General features: G+C 35.6%; 2 protein-coding genes across 39 annotated transcripts in view; one reads left to right on the forward strand and one right to left on the reverse strand.

The window, feature by feature from the left end:
* Acss3 (acyl-CoA synthetase short chain family member 3) overlaps positions 1 to 4,597 on the forward strand; it is a 189,406-nt gene extending 184,809 nt beyond the window's left edge. The window contains exons 14-16 of the mRNA XM_021205223.2: positions 586 to 685; positions 770 to 945; positions 1,899 to 4,597. Coding sequence (XP_021060882.1) covers positions 586 to 685; positions 770 to 945; positions 1,899 to 1,967 — 345 coding nt within the window. The 3' untranslated portion in view covers positions 1,968 to 4,597. The remainder of the gene's footprint in view (positions 1 to 585; positions 686 to 769; positions 946 to 1,898) is intronic.
* A 921-nt stretch (positions 4,598 to 5,518) lies between these two features.
* Positions 5,519 to 25,968, reverse strand: part of Ppfia2 (PTPRF interacting protein alpha 2) — a 443,940-nt gene continuing 423,490 nt past the window's right edge. For 14 of the 38 annotated variants that reach the window (XM_029542144.1, XM_029542148.1, XM_029542145.1 and 11 more), the window contains 6 exons: positions 24,647 to 24,744; positions 18,720 to 18,895; positions 16,048 to 16,116; positions 10,281 to 10,440; positions 9,015 to 9,106; positions 5,520 to 7,067 (listed from right to left, as the gene is read on the reverse strand). In XM_029542144.1, the coding sequence (XP_029398004.1) occupies positions 9,048 to 9,106; positions 10,281 to 10,440; positions 16,048 to 16,116; positions 18,720 to 18,895; positions 24,647 to 24,744 (562 nt within the window). In that variant the 3' untranslated portion in view covers positions 5,520 to 7,067; positions 9,015 to 9,047. Of the gene's footprint in view, positions 7,068 to 9,014; positions 9,107 to 10,280; positions 10,441 to 16,047; positions 16,117 to 18,719; positions 18,896 to 24,646; positions 24,745 to 25,968 lie in introns of all 38 variants that reach the window. The other 24 variants (XM_029542157.1, XM_029542155.1, XM_029542156.1 and 21 more) reach the window with 3 other exon arrangements.

Consider the following 25,968-nt stretch of genomic DNA (forward strand, 5'->3'; position numbering starts at 1 on the left):
GGAAGGAAGGAAGAAGGAAGGGAGGGAGGGAGGGAGGGAGGAAGGAAGGAAGGAAGGAAGGAAGGAAGGAAGGAAGGAAGGAAGGAAGGAATTACTCCCTATACCAGGAATACTCTTCATAACAAATCTCACTTAAGTGCTAGAAAAATCCTCTCTAGGTGGAAGGACAACCCACTGAAAAGAATACTGTTTATTCCTCAAAAATAAATCTACTACTTCTTCTTGGGACATCCTTATTAGGTAGGCAGTCTTGAAATGAAGTCAAATGCACTCAAGGCTTCCCATTCAAGATGCCCTGTGTGCATTTTTTGTGTGTGGTACCCACAGCACGTTCTTTGATTTCGTTAATAAGCAATTAAGAAGAAGCAACAAGCTATTTCTTTTCTGGGTAAGCTAAGCAACTTGTCTCTGTCTCCTTCAGCCCTTAGGAACAACCATGGGAATCCTAACTGTTCACCTGAGGTGCTGTGACATGAACCAGTTGGGAATTTCTGGACAGCCCCTCTGAATTTTGTCATTCTTTTTCTTATGTTTTAAGATTATAAGCATATATGTCATCTAACAGCAGATCTTTTCTCATTACAGTCAGTCCTTTCACAAGGCACTGTGGCTGACTGTGCTGTGGTTGGCAAGGAAGACCCCTTGAAAGGTCACGTCCCCTTAGCACTCTGTGTGTTGAAGAAAGGTGAGGCATGTTTGTCATCTCTTACTGTTTGTCCCTGAACGAGTGGCATTAGTTTGGTGCTTAACAGCTCAACTTTCTCCCTAGACATAAATGCAACAGAAGAACAAGTTTTGGAAGAGATTGTGAAACATGTTAGGCAGAGCATTGGCCCTGTGGCTGCTTTTCGAAATGCGGTTTTCGTCAAACAGTTACCCAAAACCAGGTCTGGCAAAATTCCACGGTCTACACTGTCTGCCCTGGTCAACGGCAAGCCTTATAAGGTAAATGATTTAGAATCTTTACTGCTGAGTCCTGAAATAATTTTCACAATGTCTTTGGCACCAGAAACGCTCTATTAGATTAAGGTTTTCGACATGAATTTTATCTATGCCAAACCATCTTCATTCCCTGTGAGGAGAGCTTGACAAAGAAGCATTGGTCAAAATCACGTGCTTTAATCATAGGAACTGTTGTGTGAACATTGCTTTCAGCAGTTTTATAAATTTCAAACAGACTTGCAGAAATTCTTTCCTTTGAACTAAATGCTCACACATTGCTTGATTTCGGTCGCTAATGACCATCTATGATGAGAAAGTGAAGTATTTGAGAAGTCTAAAATGTTCTAACCTATCACTTCTAATTATTTTTACTATTTTGAGAGAAATCATTTTTGGAAACTATAGACTGATTCAAGCATATATATATATATATATATATATATATATATATATATATACTTCAATGTCAAGGCATGTTATTGGCATGGACATCTATAATTTTGTCAAAAATGTTAAATAATAATAATTACTATCTAAGCAATTTTCAGAATAAATAAACAAAAAACTCGAGAAATATATAGAAATACCATCAATTTTGCTAAGCAAACGCTTTCCTTCACTATCCCAAAAGATCAGTCTTTAAGTATTTGGCTTGAAGTTCCCCATTTTACAAGTTTTTTATGAAATAACTGAGGGTATAAATTCTTCGCACCTATAGTCCTAGGGTTTAGGAGGTAAATCAAGGCAGATAGGGAACACCAGGGTGAGTTTTCATACCCAGTGGCATTTGAAGTCAACCTGTACTCCATTAGACCCTATCTCAGGAAAAAAATCAAAACAAATAAAAAACAACAAAAAATGAACGGTGAAACAAAGCATGTCACTGTTTGTTGTACAAAGTCACAGTGAAGGTCACAGGAGGACACACTCATCTGACACTGCCTATTTATTTTCAGGTGACTCCTACAATTGAGGACCCCAGCATTTTTGGTCACATTGAAGAAGTGCTGAAGCAGGCTGTGTGATTTTTTTGCTTCCTATGTTCAATCACTTGGTCGTAACTTTCTAGCTGGATTTAAGTCATTTATTTTCAAAAAATGAATACTTGAAAAAAAAATCCCTTATCAACTCAGATATGAGCTGTAGTGTTTTATCAGTCTAGTGGCCCCTGAAAGAGGCTATATATATTGTGTTTCATGTGAGCCAGTTTGCACGATTACCTCTTTTCTGTAACATGGATCATTATATGCTATCTAGTGTATTGGGGAACATGTCTTTGGTGTACAGATTTACAAATTCATGTGCTTTACAAACACATTTTAATCGAAAATATCTGAACTATAAACGTATTTTCTGGAGATAAGAATCAGCCACACTTTGATCAAAATCTAAACTGAAATCAAAGTCAGAATATAATTTAAAATGTTATTGTTGAGACTCAAATGTTGTTTATTATCTTAAAGATGACTACTATGCTTTTAGGCAATTATCAAGGCAGAATAGGTTGCTTGGCAACAGAGGACCCCAGGGTGGAGCACCACTTCGATGTTACTTGTTATGGGGGGTAGGGGGAGGCATGTATCTGGTAGGGAATTTCTATATCCTTCCACCAAATATTTTGAAGAGATAAAGACGTCAGGAATCCCCTGTCATTGCTGACTCTTTGTATCTGGATGCCTTCATTTTTCGATGGAATCAAGGGATATTCTCTGAATGGAAAGGCATGACAAGAAGGATGTTATAAGAAATTGAAAAGTTTTCATCTCCTGCTAAGCGTCAATGTGTTTTCATGGGCATGTCAATGTCAATGAGCCTCCTCTCTTCTCTGTGACTCTCTGTCTTTCTGTCTGTCTCTGTCTCTCTCTCGCTGACAAGGATGTGTTTCCTAAGTTGGCCTCACAAATCCAGGTCATCCTGCCTCTTATTCATAGCTGCTGGGTTAGCTCCAAATTAGCACTTTTTCCTCTTCTAAGAGTTGAACCCTTGTTAGATAAGCACTCTTCCACTGAGCTTGTTAGATAAGCACTCTTCCACTGAGCTATATGGCTGGAGCTCAATGAATTCATAGTGGTTCTTGAGGTGCATATCCCAACAAGTGATTTAAGAACAATATATAGCCTTAAATACTAGAAATCATATGTTTCAACAATGGGCCATTCCTATCAGATCTCAAAGAAATATGGCTCAGGAGAGAGGCTTTACCATACTGCAAGACCCTCTTGTTTTCAAAAGAACTCCAAACATTTACATTTATTGCAAGTTTTAATTTGAATAGATATTAAATATTCTAAAATTATGGTCTAACATACATTTCTTCTATAAAATGATGGAGTGTTTTCAAAAATTGGAAATGAAGCTTTAATATGTTTATAGAAATATATCCATTTACTAGAGTAAGAAATAGTATTTGATTAACTAGCTTAGAGCTCTACATGTGTTTTACTTTTTTTTAGAATGTACACTTAATTTTAAAATGTATAATGTGTTTATTGAACCTCTGAGAGTTCTTGGAAGAGTTTCTCAATTCTTCATTTTTTTGGAAATATTATGAAGAGCATGATGTCCTCACAGAATAGTCCAAATAGATGAAAAATGGATAAATTACAATATATTAGAATTAACTGGTCATAAAAACTATGCATATCTTTCATAAAGCTCTCATTTTAGGCCTCTTTAGTTTGTGTCCTTACTGATAAGTCCAAATACAAGAAATATAGGTGAGAACTAACAGATAGCAACTTACTTGTCATAAAATTATATATATGGGCTCATTTTTAGGCAAATTTGGGCTGCAGATTGGATAATAAATGGCTTCTCGAAGGGAAGTTTTATTGATTAAACTACCTTCTTTATTGGTAACATTGAAAACAGTATGTTATCATCTTTAAATATTTTGGTATTCTGAATTAAACCAATTGACATTTTGTAACTCGAAGCTCTTGAGTTTCTTGAATTATTAATTATATATGTACATTTTATCCATTTTCACAACTGTAGGGATTACAAATCAATAATTTTTTAATGTGTTAGCATTAAAATACAGATCATTACTTTCTCAACATGAATCAGGTATTTTAACTAAGTATGTCATTTTCGTATTTGCCCGTTATAAACTCAGGCAGATCTAAGAATTGAGTCAAGTTTTCATCTTTGAATCATTTGTAGATTTTCCTTTCTCCCAGATCTGAGAAGACACATCAGCAAGTCAGCATGGGTTGTTTTTCAGTAGAGAGAATCTTTAAAAATAAATTAATAAAATGGACAAAACAAATAAATGAATAAACAAAAAACACAGTTTCTCACACGAGGGAAGGAGCTGTTTTTTCTTATGTTTCAATGAGGAAATCGATCTCTCCTGCAGACTAGAGGCAGTAATCAAGGCTTTGGTGCTAAAATGAAGTCATCAAACTGCTTAAAAATTTGGGAGAAAAATTAAAGAACTTTCTATTTTAAAATTTCCTCATAAGGTTTTTATTTTGTTTGTCAAATTGCATCTAAAATATTTTGAATTGAATGTGTCTTTGATAGCAATGATGTAATCCAAGAAATGTGACCGTCCTTAAATTCACCATGATGGCTTCCCTGTGATCTTGTACTTTATGAAATTTTTAAATTTGTAAGACACTTGCAAAAATGAAAATAAAAGTACCTTTAAGGTTTAAAGAGTGTGACAATTTATTTTTCCCCATAAAAACACACTGACTAGCTAAAAGTGAAACGTGTTTTATTCGCCAAAAGGTTGTTTTACTTATATAAAGTTGTGTTTGAAAGGGTCTGGTTTGATATTCTAACATGTTTGAATTCCTAACATTGATGGTTAAAGGGGGAAACCAAAACCCAAACCAAAACACCCAGAAATATAGCTGTCTAAAATTTTCTTATACATTAAACAATATTTTACATAATTCTTGAGGAAAGTATTGTGATACTTTGTATCACACTATCGTGATCTATGACAGACCATCAGTATTTTGTAGGTGATTTCTAAAGAGAAGAAACTGTTTTAGGTGACAGTGTGAGTGGTTTATGTAATTGGATGTTGATTATTCCCCAAAAGCTTCTGAACTCAATACCTGTCCAGGATGATGCTGATGCAAAGTGTTCAGGTCACAGAAACGTGCCCTCTTACGTATCCTGAGCCGAGCTCAGATCCTTGCTGCATTTCTCATGTCAATGAAGTGAGCAGATTTCTCTAGTACAGGCTTCCGACCATGCCATTTGACCCCAAAGCATGCAGACTGCTGGTTCTTGAGATGGAACATCAAATGCATGCGGTGGGACAAAATAAAATGTTCTTTCTTGTAAGTTAATTATCACAAGGATTTCACTACAGCTGTGCACAACTGTTTGTCACACGGGTATATAAATAAATACGAGTATAAATCTTTCTGCCATACAGGTATCAGGGTTTCTCTCTTTTATTTCATTTTGATGACTTGAGAGTCTCAATGTTCTTTCACATTGTCTTTACTCAAGCAACATTAAAAAAAAAAAAAAAAAAAAAAAAAACCAAACCACCTCTATCAGCTGGTTTAGACCTCCCTCTAGTGGTAGACTCAATTTTGAATAAAATCACATTTGAAATTGTTGAATGCTTTTCTTGGTGATTGGAATAAATCGTTAAATGTCAGGCTACCAGATAACAAAGCTTAAGCAGGAAACTGGAGGCATTTTTTTGTTTTATTGATAATGAAGAGGGTTTCTGTTGCCATTACCTTTTGATTGAATCTGTTCAACAAAAATAGACATCGAAACAAATGTACGTGCAAATATAATGAATTAAAATACAAAAAAAATTAATAATAATTTACTAATGACGGGTCTTGCATTAAGACCAAGCAGCAGGAAAACAGCAGTTAGATCAATGGTATTATTAAATAGGTTCCACTTTGAAATCTCCCATATCAATAAAGAATAAACAACAGTGACACCACCGAATAAAGCCACAAGGAAGAGGTTACTCATCTTTACCTTTTATACACTATATACGTTAATCATTCTGTCTTTATTTCCTCTGATGAAAGTGAATTCAGGGAAGTCACAAAAAATGGTTATTTCAGCTAAAGGCTTCTAATAACAGACTTGAGTCTGGCTAATGCCCTGTTAACAGTGATTTTAAAAGGAGGGGTTGGTTATGGGGTTCTGCCCCTCCAGCCCACACCCCAGTGGAAATAGACCTCAGACTCTACAATGGTTGACATTCACTGTCCAGTGTTGGCTGGAAGTTCAGGCTATTTGAATGAACATGTAGTTTTTAGTCAAGTGTGTGTGTGTGTGTGTGTGTGTGTGTGTGTGTGTGTGTGTGTGCATGTGTGTGTGTATGTGTTTGTGTGTGTGCGTGTTTCTTGGTCCACAGGCAACAAAATTAGGTAATGGTTTTCATAATATAAATTGTTAAAATCATTGCATTTGACTCTTGTAAACAGTTTGGCTTTGTTTTCTTTTGAAACAGGTTGAGCCATCACAGTGCTTCTGTAAGGAGAGAGAGAGAGAGAGTGTCACATCCCTGATTGCCTTTAAAGGTCATTTTGGGCTCCAGGTTAAATCACATGATCAGAGGCAGGTGTTCAGCTTTAAGGTTTGACAGACTTGAAGGAGAAGCATGTCGAAGCATGAAACACACTTCTAAGGAACATATTGATTGACTGTTACAATTCAAAAAACTGTATAAATGGAGGAATGGTAAAATACAAACAGTACTTGGAATTGTTCAATGTTTGCACTCAAGACTCCATGAACCATATATTTTATTTTTTTAAAAAAATCATATTTATATCCATTTACAGAGGACTTACACATTTAAAAAGAAATGGTACACAGCAATACATAAATGCCTATTATATTACAACATGAAAAAAACAAGTGGTTCCATCTCATAAAGGCATCAGACGTACAGAAGTTATGACGTGGATGATGCTCTTATATCAAATGACTTAAGCATTTTTATTACAATCATAGTAAACTAATCAGACTCAATACCCAACTCCCCCCCAGAGTCACATATTTAATGTTTGGTAAACTGTTACTTATATTATTCCCTTAGGATTCAGTCTTCACAAAGGCTTCTCCGTTTGTCTTCCTAGGCAGTAGTGCACTTTAGGTCGTGTAGACTGAAAAGATGACATCTGAAAGGGGACATACAGCATGAGATCACTGTCAACTCCCAGCCAGTGGACCCCACCCCTTTGCACTGGCAGATATCTCCATGCAGCTTGACTAGGCCTGTCCTAGAACCCCAGTGCAAGGAACGATATGGAGGATGTAACTTAGATTAGATGGTGTGACATTTACTATGCTCTACTTAATTATTTAACTATTTTTTTGTATTTTTCAGGAGCACGAAGTAGACCTTGTTCAACTTCAGGGAAAATATGGGTGTACTATAAGTGGTATAAAAATGTCAGCATGCCTTCTCAAGTTTCTTTAGATTACTAATTTTTAAATTGGGTGGAGTTGGCATATTCCATAGGATAGATTTATATTCTAATTCATGTATTTTAGAGTTTTTAAAAATGATGCTTTTCTTTGATCATTACAGAACATAAAACAGCATATTTTGATGTCTCCATATGAACAGCATGCATTACACTATAGATTCCAGCCATGACACTACATGGAAACAAATCTCACATTACTATTACTGACACAATAGACTAATATAAAGTATGTTTAGGCTTATTTTTCATAATAACCATTTTAATTTCTCACTAAAATAAATATTGTCTTTGATTATCTTATTAATATTTTTATTCCATTTAGTAGCTAAAACTAAAAAAAAAATATGAACTAGAATAACATGCAGGAAAAAATTGAAAATAGTTCAAGCTAAATTCTACTCATGAGTCTAGAGCTAAGCAGCCAGCACTACTGAACATATTAGTCATTTATGAGCTAGTAAATTATTAAGTTTCTGAGAAAATTATTATGCTGTGTGTTGGATGTTATAAACAGTATTTTGAAAAGTCTCTTATTTAGCTAAATGATTATATATTGTAGGCCATGACTAATGAGACCAAATTTTTGTATCACAAAATGTTTACCTCATTGTACCATTTTGAGAAATTAAATTATTTGTCTGAGAGCTTTTTTTGTTGTTGTTTTCTGCTTTCTTAATTAGTGACCCACCTAAGGCAGCATGTCAGCCTCTTTGTTAGTCTCCCAAGAGCCATGATCTGTTGTATATGGATGTTGATTCAAGGCTGTTTACTCATAGTAAAAAGCCCAGAAAGATGGCTGTTCCCATCTCTGCGCACAATAGAGTTGAAAAATATTTTCTTCCAAATATCAGCTTACTGAATAGGTTAGAATAGTTTGGTATATCCAAATTTTAGGTTAATATATTTTTCATACATTTAAAGTTTATAAACCTAGGAAACCAGTTTTGTATATATGGTGGATTTAATATAAAATTTCATGTTTATTGATATAGTAATGTGTCCCACTGATTAGCATTTTCTCATAAATATTATATCTTATATGTGAATAATGAAGTTTCATGCTATTTCTACTCCTAATTCTTATAATTTTTGTTTCTATATTATACTTCCCGGGTTCTTAAAATTTATACTTGATTTCAGCAAATATAAATCATAGTGATTGGAAATAAGATGTTGAGGTTTCTATATTTTTATATTCAACTTTGTTGTTAATATTAATCCACATCTAATTTCCTGTCTCTTACACTATTTGTCTGTGAATTTGCACAAATTTCTAGTGCTCTCTTTTGACTTCCTTCCTAAGACAGGCACTTGAGATCTGTTATGTTTTTTTCAAATGACAGACTCTTTACTAAAAAAAAAAAAATTTTATGGAGTCAAAAGAAAAAAAAAAAAAATGCCCCTGAAAGCAATATGCTTAGCAACCCATTAATGTGGAATGACTGAGTGACAGACCTTAAACAGGCAGACCACCAAACACAGAAGACAGGTAATGATAGGAAATGCTATTCTTCCAGGGGGTGATCACCTCTGCATGGCTAGACCATACCAAAGGGCATGGACTATATTGACTAGACTCTGTGAATCCCATCTTTCTGTTGGTTTGTTGTTGGTCGGCCAAGAGAAGCTACTCACAGCAGGTCAGTGCTGCCTCCTTTGAGTGACTTGTCAACATGAGTATGTGCGAACAGTGGAGTTGTCTAACCTCTGCAGTCTTGATGAAGCAACTGCAAAGGAGAAAAGGGCTTTAGAGGTTCTCAGGCATTAGATGAGAGAGACTGATTTTTTTTCTCTGTGTAAAGGGATCCGGAAGATATTAGTAGACTGTCCTGTCCCAGACAGAAGCCACTCATGCTCCTCTCTTCTAGACCCAGAGACTAATGAAAATTTACCCGAGTGCAATTCAGCCGAGCTCTCCACTTGCTATGTATTCCTCCTCAGATGGAATCTATAGCAAAGCGCCTCCCAGGGGTGAGTCTGCTTTTGTTGTACAGATTGCTCTCAGAGAGCACAGTAGTGTGGATTGTGTTGTTTTTCTCTGTGTACTGGCAAACTTCTATGCTAATTTCAGTCATGGTAAATTATTCATGAACCTTGCTAACAAGTTCCAAAATATTAACACGGGAAAAGAAATGTAGATCAAAGACCACACTTTATGCTCAGAAGAATTTTAATTGCTGTAAGAGCTTGAAAAGAAATGAAGATTCTGGATTATTATCTTAATAATAAGAGAAAGACTGTTTTTCTTTAATGTCTACCAAAAAGAAATAATTTGGGGATTTCTATTATTATTTCTAAGTTGTCTCTCCAGAATGAGTTTTGTAAAAGATGTATCAAAAGTCTAATGTCCACAGAAGGAGATGTGGTTGGTAAATCACGGTTGGTTTTGTGTTTGTTTAATTCTCTTCTCATGTTTGTGCTTGTTTATTTAAGGCTTTCTGCCTTGGTCAGAGACAAACATGTCTGACGAACCTGAATTTGAAAGATAAAATGTAAAATTTATAATATTTCAACATGTGAAAGAGCCAGTAATTTCCATATCTAGTGGGATTTGAGTTCAAATCTAACATCTGTTTTAAATGGAATATTCATTTTTAAAACAGAAGAGTAAAGAAACACAAATCATGAAGATGCATGTTGCTTTTTCTAGAGGTGGACATTAGTGGAGCTATTTTGGGGATATGTAATTTATTTTTCAAATGCATATCAAGAGTCATGGATTCATGCATTGGTAGTTTTCAAATGGCCTTCTTCAGAAAAGCAAAGTAAATTTCAAGCAAAGCAAACTAATTTAAGGAAAAAAAAAAATCAGTTCCAGAAGGGTATGCAAAGTTGAAGAATTCTATAGCTTTGTCTAGACAAGATTTTTACTTCATAAACAGAAATGTAAAACTACTGTACCGTCTGTCGTCATTTTCCTGGACTGCCCAGACGTTGTGGTCAACCTGAATCCAGCTGGTAATGTTTCTGAGGACCCAGGCATCATGCTGATTCCATGAACTTCACGAGGAGGAAACTGCCTTCGCCAGGTTGATCCTCGTCTGAAATTCTTGTCGTCGCTCTGCCAGTACAAAGGTAGAATTGGATGTCATGAAAAGAGATAAGGCTGTGGCACATAAATCCCTGCTTTGGAGCTTGTGATAGAGCTCATTTGCATTCAGTCTGTCAAGTACATACAGGCAGGTTTTGCTTCATCTTGAACCCCTCTGTCGATTCCAGACTGAGATAGTAAGTATGACAGAAATGTTGGATTTAAGGTCCCAGGGTGTAGGGAGGTCTGGTGGGGTGGGGGTGGGGGAACGGAAAGGAGGAGGTGTGGGATGTGAAATGGTCAGAGGGTGGACCTAGAGGGGGATAAAACCAAGACTGTAAAAAAAAAAAAAAAAGATTAAATATAATTTTAAAAAATTAAATATAATTTTTAAATATAATTTTAAAAAATTAATATGATTTCAAATCTAAAGTTTGTTTGCCTTTAAAAATCCTTGAAACTATAAAATACTAAAAGTTTTCTTCTACCAAAATGTAACATTGGATTTATATTTCTATGCATTGTGCGAGTTTTTCATTGTGAGATGATATACTTAATTGTATTAGCTGTTACATAGAATAAAAAAGAACATAAATAATCGACAAATATCACTTTCATGTACACAAAAGTGAGAAAGTATGCAAAAATCTATATTTTAGATACCCTTGTTAGTATACGATACAATGGGCTATAATCTAAATGAAAAATGTTGATCTTGAGATTTGTGAGATTTTAGGTGATTCCAAATTGTCTGGAGTTTATGAAAAACTTTGTAGCCTGGCTTCCACCCTTTCAGTAAACACATTTGATTTTAAGGTAAGGCCCAAAGGAAAAGATAACTCTAGTTAATAGATATTACATGCTAAGGACATTCTTCCTGGTTCCCCTTCAGAACTTCATGGTAAGATCCTGTTGCTGAAAATACCAGTTATATAAGCCATAAAACTTGGTGAGTAAAACCTGGAGTTCTTCTAGGAACTTCATCCCTATTGATTAGCTTTTCCAGATCTATAATGTATTGTACTGATACTGGAAAAGAAAAATAATTATCAATCAATCTTCTACAGCTGCAAAACCTGTGAGTGCCAAGGACTATGGTTTAAAATCATTTCCTGCTTCTGACCTAGGGTTCAGGCCACTGGGCAAGGCAGAAAGTTACACTGCACACACCCCACCCCACTGCTGGGTAGGTGTGGGGCTGTGAGAAGCCACCGGATCTCGCTCCATTGCTCCAGCACGGTGGATCCTGATGAGAAGAGGCAGTTCATGGTTTTTAGGTGTTTATTGTAGAAAGGCAGAGAGAGGGAGAGAGTAGGGAAGTAGAGGGCAGCCATGGCCATGTGTAGAGAGGGGGGGGATGGGAGTGTGGCGAGAGGGGGAGCAAGGGAGAGAGATGCAAGAGTAAGAGAATAAGAGCAAGAAGAGTAGGAGAGGGAGGAGGGGCAAACAGCCCCTTTTATAGTGGGCTGGCCTACGTGGCTGTTGCCAGGTAATCGAGGGGAGGAGCATACCGGGCTGTGGCCCGGTAACCATGGGGGTAGAATACAGACAGAATACCAGGAGCTTGGAGTGTTACTCTATGTGACTGATGGCCACAGAATTATGGATCTGGGCCTCATGTCAGAAGCCTAGTATCTGGGAGCATGGCAAACAGGCCTTCTGTCCCTTGCAGGAACACCTGCTGGGTCTCCAGGGTTTAAACCTAGCTCATGCAGAAAACAGTGCGCCTTTCATGGTCCCACAAAGGACGATAGGTCTGACAAAATATGCTCCTTGGTGGAATGGTGGCACTCACATTATGGGAGTAAACAACCAATTTAAGGTCTGCTCCATAAGTCAGGACTCATACTTAAAACTGTTTTCATGGTCAAGAATAGGTGGCTAAATGAGTATTGACTCACTATGGTAACAAGGAAGTATGGGCTGTGAACACAACTAGTGTTTACACCAGAGCAGGAAGAACAGGTAACTGAGTGGACTGTGAGAGAGCGACAGCTTGATGAATGGACTGAAACATGCTGCAGAGGTCTCCACTTGGGAGTAGGTGATAAGGTTTTTTTTTTTTTTTTTTTTTCTCATTTTCCATTACCTGACATGTGATCTATACTGTGCAAAGGAACCCAATTCCACAGGGCAGTGTGCAGGGCTAGGAGGTTAGCATAAGCCTTTGTGCTTAGTTTATTTTCTCTACCATGCAAGTAGAGACCATGAAAATCAAGGCAATCCTAGCCAAGTAACATCAGGTTCTGCTCAGAGGGTCAGGGCACAGGACACAGGGCATAAGGCATCTGATACAGGACACAGGGCTGCTGCTCTGTTGTGTCAGAGTATAGTGTTCTTGGGCTAGAAGTTTGGATTTATTTTAACACGCTTGTGAAAATGAAGAGACCTGCTGCTCCATTCTCTGATCCAATTGGCAGCCGTCCTGTAACAAGACATCTGCCATTTACTTTGCTACCTAATTTTACTTCGTTCTGACATCTCAGGAAATAATTGACAGTATTGATTTCAAATGACTTTGATTCTCTATGATCAATAGGGCTAACATCCCTGTTGTCAATACCTTAATTTCATTTATATTTGATAAAAAATTTTAATTTAAATGATACTGCCATATCAAATGATTTTGTTTGACATTGCCCCATGTCTTCTATGTTCACAGATTGAGAAAATAACACATATTTTGACCTCTAGGACATCTAGATTTTTTGGGAGAAATTGTGTTTAAGTTAAACACTTATCAAATACACAAAACCCTATCTGACATTTTAAGGCTGTATGGTTCTTTATATTAACTATTCTATTTATTTACATCACAAATGTTGTCTCCATCCCTATCTCTCCCACAGATTTCTAGTGACTTCTTTAATAGACATTCTTTAAAACAATGGGCAAATGTCTCAATTATGATACTCGTCTAATGTTCTTTTACCACACAAAGGAGACACTTCAGAAAGACAATAAATATTCTAGAAGCAGAAACTTAAGAAAAAGTCTTCAAGAGATAAAGTTAAGATACATCATTTTAAAAAAAATCTTTAAAATATGCATATCTGACTTTGTCTATATGTGGGTTTGTTTGTGTGCAGTGCCTGCAGTAGCCAGAAAAGGTTGTCAGATTTCCTGGAGCTCACAGCACAGGTGGTTATATGTTGCCTGATGTGGGAACTGACCTATGCATGGTTCTCTGAAAGAACAGTGCATGTTATTAACAGTGGAACTGTCTCACTAGCCCCCAAAGGTTTCTTTTAAATTGAAGTCAAACTCTTAGATATACGTTAGAACATGTGGTCAATTGAAATGCAGAAGTGATTTCACTACTGTTAAGGCACGTTGCTTAGTTAGATTTGTTCATATTCAACACCTAGACAGCTGGCCATCATTTAGCCTTGTATTGTGATTTTTGTGTGTGTACATGTATATGGTGTATGAATGTGTTTTCACATGTGTGTTTGCACATATGCATGTGCCCTTGTGTGTGAAAGCCAGAGTTTTCATTTATCATTCACCTTATTTATTTACTTGTTTGTTTTTTTGTTTACTTTTGTGATAGGTATTCTCACTATGTCTAAAGCTTACCGACTCAGCTAGTTTGGCTAGCAAACTCCAGCCATCTATTTGTCTCAACTGCCCAGTGCACAAACCACAGATGTGTGGTCTCTTGACTGGTCTTGTATATTGGTAATAGAAATCTAAACTCAAGTATCCATGCTGTAATGACAAGAATTCAATGGCTAAGCTTTCTACTGAGTATTTTAACTATGTTTTAGAAAATTATACGTCATCCTGATTGGGCAAGATTATTATTCTATGAGTTGGTTAGGGTTATATTTATAAGGTTCTCAAATTAATTTTACACAAGATGACATGGGATTATAACAGCAAGGTCATCTGCCTTGTTCATTTAGATATAGAATTATTGCTGTATTGATAATTCAAATTAATTCTAATTTGATGCATCTCTGTAGAACTGAATTGGACCTAAGATCTTGCATTTTTCTAGGTTAACCCCCTAAACTGAGCTACACACATTTTCAGAATGAAAAATATTTCCAACGGCTGATTTTATGGTTAAGGAACACCAATACTTTCCATAGGAATTATACAACACTGTTTTCTACTCTATCCCAAGATTTCATTTTACTTCTTCCATTAAAAAAAAAAAAAAATCTTTAAAAAAAAATCTCAAATGGGCTATTTGAAACACCTTTCAGTCGTAGAGATTGTAAATCTTCATTGCATTCAAACACTTCAGGCATCTTCCTACATAGGCCTTGTTCTCCAAATCACTTAAGTGTGTGTTAACTATGCTCTGGGATTCTTGTATTCAAGTTAACCATCTTAGCCAATGATTTTTTAAGATGTTTTCTATTTTGAAGAAAACACACAGCATTTCCACATAAAATTATGCTTTTTCCAATTCAATTGAAACAAATTTTCTCCATTTTGATACTCTGAAATTGTTTTTGAAGATGTAATGATGCTGAGAAAATAAGCATATTCCTTATTTTAAAGTCAACTTATCAATACTAGTATATTAATTGCTTATAATAAAAAACTTGTTTCTTGAAATGTTATGATCACTCTACACACACACACACACACACACACACATACACACAATCTTACTTTAAGTTATTTTCAATGTCTAAATATCAAAGTAAGAAAACTCATTGAATCTTATTCCTAAATAAAAAGTCATAACTAAGAAATATAAGTTAAAATTAAGGAAGAAAAGAGAAACTTTATAGATGCTAAACCTAGAACTTGCTTATTCAAAGCAGAGATGTGTTGTCATTCTTCCTTTAAGCTCTAAGGAATGTATTTACAAATTAAAATATAATTACATCATTTCTCCACCCTCCTTTTTTTTTTTTTTTTACCTGCAAACCCTCCTGTGCTCTAACACTCAAATTCATGGCTTCATTATTTTTGAGATTAGAAAGAAAATTGTATTACTTTTTTACTGCTTCTAAAACCTTCCTAATACTCTTCTTCACTCTCTTTCAATTTCATCGCTTCTTTTTAACCATTAATTGTTTTATATGCATATATGTGTCTTCATATGGATTCCTACATATAAGTTGGTGAGTGTCTATGTTGGTACTTGTATCTATGATTTCAGGAGTGACTATTTTGTTGTGGATAGCCCTGGGGCTAATTATATTTTATGTTACTTCTGTTCACCTGTGAGTGGTTGGAAACAAGGAATGAGTCAGCACCCAGGTGATTTCCTGTAAACCTGCTCCCAACCTTAATTTGTAAAATAAAGGAGAGCTGATGATTGGGCAGATAAAAGGGGAGGTGGAGCAGGGAAAAGAAGGAGAAAATAGAAGAGGGAGAGGACACAGAGGAGGAAGAATAAGGGGGAAAGCTGAGCAGAAGCGCATGGCCTGGAGAAACTGCAAGTTCATAAGCTGTGGAAGATGGTAGTGTAGCAGTAGATCTGCCCAATCTAGGTGCACAGCATCTAACCATATTAATTTTGTTGTGTTTTCATTGCCAAGCATATGTGGGTTGGAGAGATTTACCACAACACTATTTGGTACTGGAGAGTCAATCAGTGTAACTTACTCAGGGCGGGGATGGGGGTGGGGGTGGGGGGTGTTGTAAGATAATTTGAAGGTAAGAACTTACTTCATCCAGTCTCCGCTCAGTTCCCAGGGCCAAGAGGTTGTTGTACTCACGTTCAAGAATCTGCCTTGCCTGTTAACATCAAATAAAACCTACTGTCACTGAAATTGCATTTTATCAAAATAAATAAATAAAAATAAATAAATAAATAAATAAATAAAAGTTTTATTTATATGAAGATGTATTATAAAACATGCTTTAGTGATAAGGTTTTATAATACTCTGTCTTGTCATTGATTTTTGTTGTTTTGTTCTTGTTGTGTTCTGTAGACTATAGATAGAAATATACCCTTGTATGCATTGTTATAGTCAAGAAGCTTGTACTTCAAATGTTTATTTTATTTCAATTGAGCATTTTATTTAATCTTAAAAATGTTAAACACAGAATAAAGTTGCCATGCATTGGATTTTATCAAGCTTAATACTAGTTCAGAAATGAAAATATAATTTTTTTGTGCTTTTTTGTTTGTTTAGTTGTGAAGGGAAACGAAACTTAAGAAGAAATTTAAGACCTGTGATTCATGTAACTTAAGTCAAATAGTCCAAAGAGTTGTTTGTGAGCTTAGAAGCCTGAGGCTGAGAACCTAGTAGAACAGGCCCGGGCATGTCCGACCAGGAACCCCGTTAAAACATTCCTGGGGCCGCCTGGCCATAAAGATATAAAGGGAATGCAGAAACATGTCCGGGCTATCTTGGCTGAGTCATTAGCCACCTGGCCCGGCACCTCCTTCTGCTCATTGCCCTCCTGACATAGTTTGAAGTTATATGTTAACCAGATGTTCCACTGATCTAGATAAGCTTTCTGCCCTTGGGATTCCTGACACCCTGACTTGCATGTACTAGTCTGCTGACGTGTACTGCTGATGTTTAAATGAGCCTATCATGTGAAACTGCACCAATTCTTCCTAGCCCCCGACCCTCTCCCTGTAAAAAACCCTAGCTTTCAAGCCTGCATGTGACACGTATAAGCCCGGAGCTCTGTCATTAAACTGCCTCATTTACTTGCATCAAGATGGTTCCTCATGTTTCCTTGGGTGTGCTCTTTCCCGAGACTCCAGTGGGGGTCCCCGAAAGGGGGGACTACAGTTGTTTTTTTCTCTTTTCTTCTCTTACTTTTGTTTTAGACAGAGTCTTACTGTGAACCCAAAAAGATAGGAAGACCCTACCCCAGGATTGCTTTGAACTAGTTGTCTCCAAGCCTCAGCCACCAAACTTATGGAATTACAGGCATGCAACGCAGCACCGAACCCAGTTTAAACTTCACATATTTAAGGATTCCTGTCTCGTTACTCTTAAAATGTTATTTCATGGACTGTAAAGCAGATTGAAGATATTTTTACTTGTGTGGAACTCTGCTGAATCATACAATTCCCTAGATTTAGGGAACACTGGAACACTGAGTTAAATGTAAGTATAATTAGATATATAAAGAGAGGGACTCCCCCTTAGAGAGGTAGAGAACGACAGCCATCACTCACAGATGCTGTATTGAGAAAGCATGATATTCAGGTAGGAGGTTATACCACACAAACTCCAAGTCTGCTTTTCTAATTTTAAGATTGTGTTTAGATAGCAATTCATTACCTTATAATTAAAATTCCAGCATCAGAAATAAATGATGACTCTATTAAATGGGACAAGCCAGGTACAGAGAGACATATGCACAATATCTAGGGCAAATGTCAGATTTGAGCTCACAGAGTTTGAATGTAGGATTGTGGTTAGTAGATTAGATAAGAGATGGACTGAACGCAAGGTACTCAGTGGGCACAAAATTTGAAGGGAGCAAATAATCAGTACAATTGCAGGTAACCATAATAAATTGGGCACTACTAAAGTTAGAAGAAATATTCTAATTTCTTTCTAACAAGTCTTATCTATAGCCCTGGCTGGCTTAGAACTCACTGTGTAGGTAAGACTTGGCTTGAAGGTAGGATGCTCTTGTTCATCAGTACAAGGATTAAGGTGTGTGCAGCCATGCCAGGTTGGTTTAAAAGTTTTTACCACAACAAAATGAAAATGTCTGAGAAACTGTATGTACTGACTGGTTTTGTGTGTCAGCTTGACACAAGTTGGAGTTATCACAGAGAAATGAACCTCCCTTGAGGAGATGCCTCCATAAGATCCAGCTGTAAGGCATTTTCCAAATTAGTGATCAAGAGTGGGAAGGCCCACTGTAATGGTGCCATTGTTGGGCTGGTAGTCCTGGGTTCTGTAAGAGAGCAAGCTGAACAAGTCAGGGGAAGCAAGCATGGCTTCTGCATCAGCTCCTTCTTCCTGACCTGCTTGAGTTCCAGTACTGACTTCCTTTGGTGATGAACAGCAATGTGGACGTGTAAGCTGAATAAATCCTTTCCTCCACAACATTTTTCTTTGTTTGTGCAGGAAGAGAAACTCTGACTAAGACATGATATATGTCTAATTGTACTGAAACAGTACTCTATTAAATATATACATCACATCATCTCAATATATATATATATATATATATATATATATATATATATATATACANATATATATCACATTATCTCATTTTACATATTAATATGTTTATATGTGCTAAATAAGATAAATTTAATAAAAAACAGGAGTCACAGCCCTCACTTTCTTAAAAAATTTTGTTTGTTATTAACCAAGACCTAGTGAAGAACAGCACAAAGGAGCATCCTTGCCTGGGTGTTCTGTGTTGGAATCTGCAACAATAGAGCTAAGCTGCTGTAGTCAAAGTTCTCATCCAGGGCTATAAGTGAACCATGCACTCCACTCTCAAGAATATTGTTTGCATATTCCCGAAGTCCAATCGCTTGTATCCAGCGAATAACTCGATCATTGCTCCACACTAAAACATCTAGGAAAAGAGACACACACGTGTCAAGATACAATACTTAGCATAACGAAAAATGTCCTAACTACAAAGAACCACATGGATTTGGTGGAGTCACATTTATGCTAATCTCTCTATTCCTTGTGAGCCGATGGTTCCTTTCTGTTACATGAACACGCTGTTCTAACCATCAACTTTTGCTGTAATAAATCTTACAATAAGTTTGTATTTTCAAAGTGCTTATTGCTACTGAAATGACAGCAAAGTATCAAAATGAACACTGAAAGTGTTTCTTGCTACTATTAAATCAGGACCCCAGGGTCTAACTGCAGTTGCATGTTGTGCCACCAGATGGGGATAGTTCTCCTTCTCCCTGCCCCGCCCCCCATCCCATCCCTCCTGTGTTTGTCTCTAACTCTCTCTCTCTCTCTCTCTCTCTCTCTCTCTCTCTCTCTCTCTCTCTCTCTCATAGCATTATGGATCTAAATCTCTCCTTCATTTGAAATACTTCTTTACTACTTCAATATTGCACATAATTAGAAGATTGCATTTTCCTACTGAAATTACATTTAAAACATAATAGCAACATAATAAAAAAAGTACATTGACATTTTGGCATTATTGTCACTATTTTTCCAATAATGTATAAATGAAAAGAACTGAAATGTACATAGACACACATCACAAAGTTGATTTTTCTTTCTTTAAAGGTGGCATTTTAATGAAGTTGAAAACATTTTAACATTAACTTCCTAAAATGAAACCTTCAGATGAAATGTCTTATGTGTCTGTTCTAGGCATAATCTGAAAAAAAGATTTTATTCATTTATATGATCATATGTACCCTTTATGAGTCAGCAGAGTGATGCATAAAATCTATAAAATCATATATAGACTATAATGCTTTATACAAAGAAAAAATAAAGAATTAAAGATTAAATAAGAAAATATAAAAGATTTTCTTTACTTGTAGACAAAAGATCAAAACATTTCCTAGTGGGAAACTGAAAGCTGTATATCTGCAAATATTTTTCTTGAGTAAAATGTATACTTAATATATGTATGTGTGTATATATTTACATAGTCACAATTTGCAAAACTTTTATTAACTTGTTCTAGCTTACTTATTTGTTATTAGCATGGGCAAAACTGTAGAGGAATTTTAATCCAGTAGCATAACATGGCTGCTCTGTCAAGAGATCACATTTGAAGGCCTCCTGAATCCATATGATCCTGCTGGAATTCAGGCACACCCTGGAGTGCAGTAAGGTCTGACTGGAATAGAGACACATCCTTAGTATACTTCTTTTATCCCTAACAATGAACATAGGGTTAGTTTGAGGAAGGAAGAAGCCATGTTTGAAAGTGATGTCTAATTGTGGGGTAGACAAAGTGATGAATCAGAGAAAGATTTGACTGGATGAGTCAGAGGTAGCACAGACCCAACTTTCACTAGAACAATTAGGAGGGAGTGCACGTGGGTGGGGTTGTTTGTGGCATTTCAGCTTGTGGAGTTCAGAGGCAGTTTTTACCAGGCCAGATTTATACACAGTTTTCAAAGAAAATAAGCTAGACAAAGGTGAAGAAGATAAAGCAAGAGAATGAGAAAGCCAGGAGATTAGAACAAACTGCTAGAGTTAGTTTGAAGTCAAACAGAACAATGCATCGAGAAGCTGAGAGAAACCAGTTTGAATCAGTCAACTTGGAGAGGTGTATGAGCCACCAAGAATGGCTGAGTTGAATCAGCTGACAAAATTCAGAAAGATCTAGAAAAAGTGAACTTATTGAGCAGTAAGCCTCTGAGACAAATACATCTGGCCAAAAAAAAAAAAAAATTACTTTTACTCAAAACGAACGATACCTCTGTCCTATTTATTATCTCAGTCATGGGTCTCATTCTGATATTAGCCTGTATTAGCTCTGACTAATACTTATATGTGTTTCTCCATTGCTTCTGAGTCTCAATGCTCTTATCTTGTGGTGTATCCTCTGTACATACCGTGTCAATTTTAATTTTTAATTTTTGTTTTGAACATTTTAGTTAGTTCATATATTTTATATTATCACTCAGATATCTCAATGTAAATCTCCCATCATTATCTTGGTCTTACCTTTCATTTTTTTGTTGCCATTTTGTAATTGTATATTTTCATTTTAGTTTTACTCTATCTCTGTAGTACAGTTATTCTAGTTTATATTATTCTGCCACAAGTCATAGTAAAACAGCCTACACATTCTTAACTTATTAAAGTCTTCTATATCTCAGCCCTTCTATTATTTTTCTAGATATTGTAAAGATCTTAAATTATTTAATTTCTTTTGCCCCACTACAATCATTTAAGAATTTCAGTTGTTATTTGAGGTAATTATGTGTAAAATCAACACCATCTAGATATTATTACCATCAGGAGTAATAATAATTTTCTAATACATTATTTGGGCATATATCCATACTACAATTTATGTTTTCATAGTTTTTTGTCTAGATTTTTTAAATATTTATTTTCCATTATAACTTTGTCTCAGATTCTGTTTCCCTGAAAATATATTGATTCTTAATAGTACACACTATCAGTGTACTTATAGATTCCTAACTATTGATTACCTGCTCTGAGTAATGTAGACATGTTATACCACTAGTTCAACTATTGTTTTTTTAATAAATGAATATTTTTTAGACTAAAGAGATCAACTTTCTTCAAAAATGACAATACATAACCAGTTTTCAACTTCACATTATTAAGATGCAGATGTATGCATAAGCTTGCATGTTCATGTTAGGTAGTCTAGGACATATTGGGTTGTTTCTGCAATTATATAGCAAGAGAAATTCCCATCATATATATAGTTAAAAATAATTAAAAGAAATAACACATTTATGAGATTAAGACAAATAACCTCTAATTATAATTTTTCTTATTCAGAATAGCATCATAGTAATTCTAATATTATAAATATCTATCACGGCAAAATTATACCCTGGGATTTATACTTAACAGGAATCCTCTTGACCTAAACAACAAATGGCTGGAGAGCAATGTCAACTGTTTCTTAGCAACAAGCTAAAAGCATGTGCTCAACACCTTCCTCACATCAGAAACCTGTTTTCTAATGTCAAGGTTAATTAGCACTTCCGATAATAACAGAGAAGTCTAGTCAGAGTTGAGAGCTATTTCTCTAAATGCCATCAGATCAATTGTTGGAAGTAAAGGCTCTTTATGATCTCACTCACAGCCACTTATCATATGTGGTTGTTTGTATGTAATCACAGTGAATCAGGACAGCTTTTTTCTCAGGGCTCCAGTAACTGCCAAATAATAATAGAACATTTGCCACTGGGCCAAATGACTAATTCTTCTTCTTTCAGATTGATCCAGCTGTAAAGAAGCTCATGTAGTGTGAACAGGCAAAATGAAATCTAACTGGGAAAAATACTTCAGAAAGCACACTAGAAAGTGGTATCCCATGGGCAATAGCTGTTCATGAAACAAAACATCTTTTGTTAGGTCAAACACACTTCTTTCTAGGGTCTCTCCTCAGCCCATTAGTTCCCAAATTTTAATTCAACTGTCAAACAATACACTTCAAACAACCTACAATTTCCTGGGATCGGAAAAATAAAGGAAAATCAAAGAACTTGATTTTGACAAAGAGAAAATATATTCTTGTTTCTCCATAGCAAGCTAAATGAACTGTTAGAAGAAACCAATTGTGTGTTTATCTACTAACTGAAAAACAATATATACAAAAATATTTTCAAATATTCATCCTCATAGCATTCAAGTATAGCTTTCTAGAAGTAATATCATGTTCAAAATTACTAGAGATAATTTTTCTGAAGTTCACAGAAATAAATATTAGGCAAGCCCAAGACAGGTAATCGTAAATAGAAGTAAAAGAGTGTTAAATTTTAATATAGCAAAAGATGTCTGTAATACATGCCATATTCATATTTAAAATAAGTCTTAAAGAAAATTAAGATAAAAAGAGTTGTACCAAGTTTAAGTGTTTAATGTGGCATAGACTATCCCACTCAATGTGATGAAATGCTTGCAAGTGTCAACTCATGGGTAACAGGAAATGAGAATATAACTGATAAATAATTTCATATCTGTGCTGGATATTTAATGTCAACTTGCTACAAGCTAAAGTCATCTCAGAGGAGGGAAGTTCAAATAAAAAATTGCATTAATAGGATCAGGTTGTTGGCATTTTCTTAACTAGCAATTGATTGGGAGAGGGCCAGGCCCAGCCCACTGTGAGTCTTTCTATCCCTGGGGTGGTGGTCTGTTTTAAGGATTCAGGCTGAGCAGGCCCTGAGGAGCAAAGACAGTAAGCAGCAACCCTCAATGGCCTCTGTATCAGGCCTCGTGTCTCTAGGTTCTTAGCCTTTCTGAGTACTTATACTGAGTTCCTTCAATGATGATCATATGGACTTTGTAAACCAAATCAATGCTTTCCTCTTCAACTTGCATTTGGGCCATCGTGCCTCATCATAACTATAGAAATCCTATCCAAGATAATATCTAAATTTTTTTCTCAAATGCGTTTAGACACAATAAGGATTTTCTCTCTTTTTAACAAATATGCACAGATAAATTTTTTTTTAATTAAAAACAGAGGCCTGTGGATGCTTATATCTTACATACAATACTTGTTTTCCAATAACAATTAGAATGATCTAATTGTCTTTAGCTAGTGAAAATCTAGCATGTTGTCTTTTTAAATCATGTTTTCTCCTCTCATTTCTCCTATATTATTGTGAGCAAGTAGTTTTCTCCAAATTTTTCTGTGTTGGATGCTGGTAATTATACAATCTTATCTAGTGAAGTTAGTGTGGAACCCTTAAGAGGAAAGTTATGAGAGGTCATTAGCAATGGGTACATCACTTAGAAGGGAAGAACTTAATTCTTGTGGATCTCTTGTTAATTATCATTAGAGGGATATTTAAATGACAGAGTCTGGTAAGATCCAGAATATTATCTGGCAAAGTAATTGTCTATAAGCCCTGTTTGCTTCCCCATCCTTAGCAACCATGAGTTTAAGAGGCCAAGGGAGATGTCAACAAAGTCTCTGCTATAATGTGCAGATCTTTAGCCTCCCAAACTGGGAGATTCATCTTTTCTTCTTTTGAAAGTTAGCTTACCTTGGATATTTTGTTATAGTCATTCAAAATAATAGAATGGTTAATTATTAAATACAGAACTTTTCAAATACACCTGCAACAGACTGTCTTTGTACACAGAATGAATGCAACAGTTAGCCTTGCATCATAACACAATTCTGAATTAAAATCATTAGTGTTCTGGTGAAGTTTAGAGGGAAAATTTTTATAGAATTTATACATAAATATGTAATATATTTTGTAACTATGAAAAATAGTTGAGTGGTGAAATTAAATTCAAATGCTATAACTAGGATAAACACAGTAGCAACAAAATACTATGTTTCCTGAATTATAATGACAGCATTTGTTTAACAGTTTGACAAAAAGCTCTACTGAGAGGAGTTTTTAATGTAGGAAGAATACATAATTAATAGGTTCAGGAAGATAAATCTAATTCCAGAAGGTCAAAAGTATATCCACCAAAGATTAACCCTAGGATGTGGTAATATTCTTCTCTGTGTTATAATTGGGGACAAAATAGCAACAACTCTTGGAGCAACATGGGAAATACATTCTGATGATGTCATCACGTACATCACCTTAGGTTAAATATAGACATGTGTAAATCCCCACAGTAAAGGGATTTGATACTAAAGGAGGGCATGTACCTTTTATTTCATGTTGACTTGCTTCTCGTCTTCTCTCTAGTTCTTTTCTATCATAATTCAATCTTTTCAAGCACATAATTCCATACTGTAAACTTGTTCTATTTTCATAAAGGAAAGAAAATGAATATTAAATTGGATCAGTAAGTGAAGAATGTTCCGTTGTTAAATATGGTCAACTTTACATTACTTCTGGTTGGGCATATTTATCATTTTCATTCACAATTGCATCCTTCAGTTGGGAAGGACTATAATCATGTTGAGAATAAAATTTTTATAAAAAGAAAATATTAGACTGGAATGTAAATAAATAAAATAATTAAAATTTTAAATAATGAAACTATTTGAAGTATTTAGCATTCATCATTTGGAAAATAATTATCCACAGTTCCATATACAGAAGCTTATATATTATAAGTCTATTTTTTTTAAAAATTCAGTGGAATAGAACTGAAGACTCAGAAATAATCCACACACTAGGGACACTTGATCTTTGACAAAGAAGCCCAAAATATACAACGGAAAAAAAAAAAAGGTCTCTCCAATAAATTGTGCTGGTCTAACTAGCAGTCAGTTTGTAGAAAAATGAAAATAGATCCATATTTGTTACCGTGCCCAAAGCTCAAGTCTGTATAGGTCAAGGTTCTCTACATAAAATTGGATACACTGGATCTAGTAGAAAAGAAGGTGGAAAAGAGCCTCACACTCATTGGGGGGAAGGTGGAGGTGATTTCCTAAACAGAACTGCAATGGTTCAGGCTCTAAGGTCAAGAATTGATAAATGTAAATGTAGCTGGGCGTGGTGGTGCACACCTTTAGTGCCAGCACTTGGGAGGCAGAGGCAGGCAGATTTCTGTGTTCGAGGCCAGCCTGGTCTACAAAGTGAGTTCCAGGACAGTCAGGGTTACACAGAGAAACCCTGTCTCGAAAAACCAAAAAAAAAAAAAAAAATTAGAATTCATAAATGGGACCTCATGGGACTTCTTGAAATGGAAAAGCTTCTTTTAAGGCCATGGATACAGTCAATAGAATAAATCACCAACCTGCAGACTGGGAAAATTTTTTTCATTAACTCCACATCAGATAGAGGACTAATATCCAAAATATATAAAGAACTCAAGAAACTAACCTCCAAAAGACTAACCCCTATATTGACTAACTGTTTGAAAACAGTTCAGGGATAACATCATAAACATAGGTCTCCATTAGAAAACCCTTCAGTGTTATGCCTGAACACTTGTTGCAAGTAGAATTCACAAACCTTGTAAACAGCAAACATTTTCTTTCTACTGTTCTCTCTCTCTCTCTCTCTCTCTCTCTCTCTC

The sequence above is a fragment of the Mus pahari genome, chromosome 9, assembly GCF_900095145.1.
Source record: "Mus pahari chromosome 9, PAHARI_EIJ_v1.1, whole genome shotgun sequence".
NCBI classification, from domain to species: domain Eukaryota; kingdom Metazoa; phylum Chordata; class Mammalia; order Rodentia; family Muridae; genus Mus; species Mus pahari.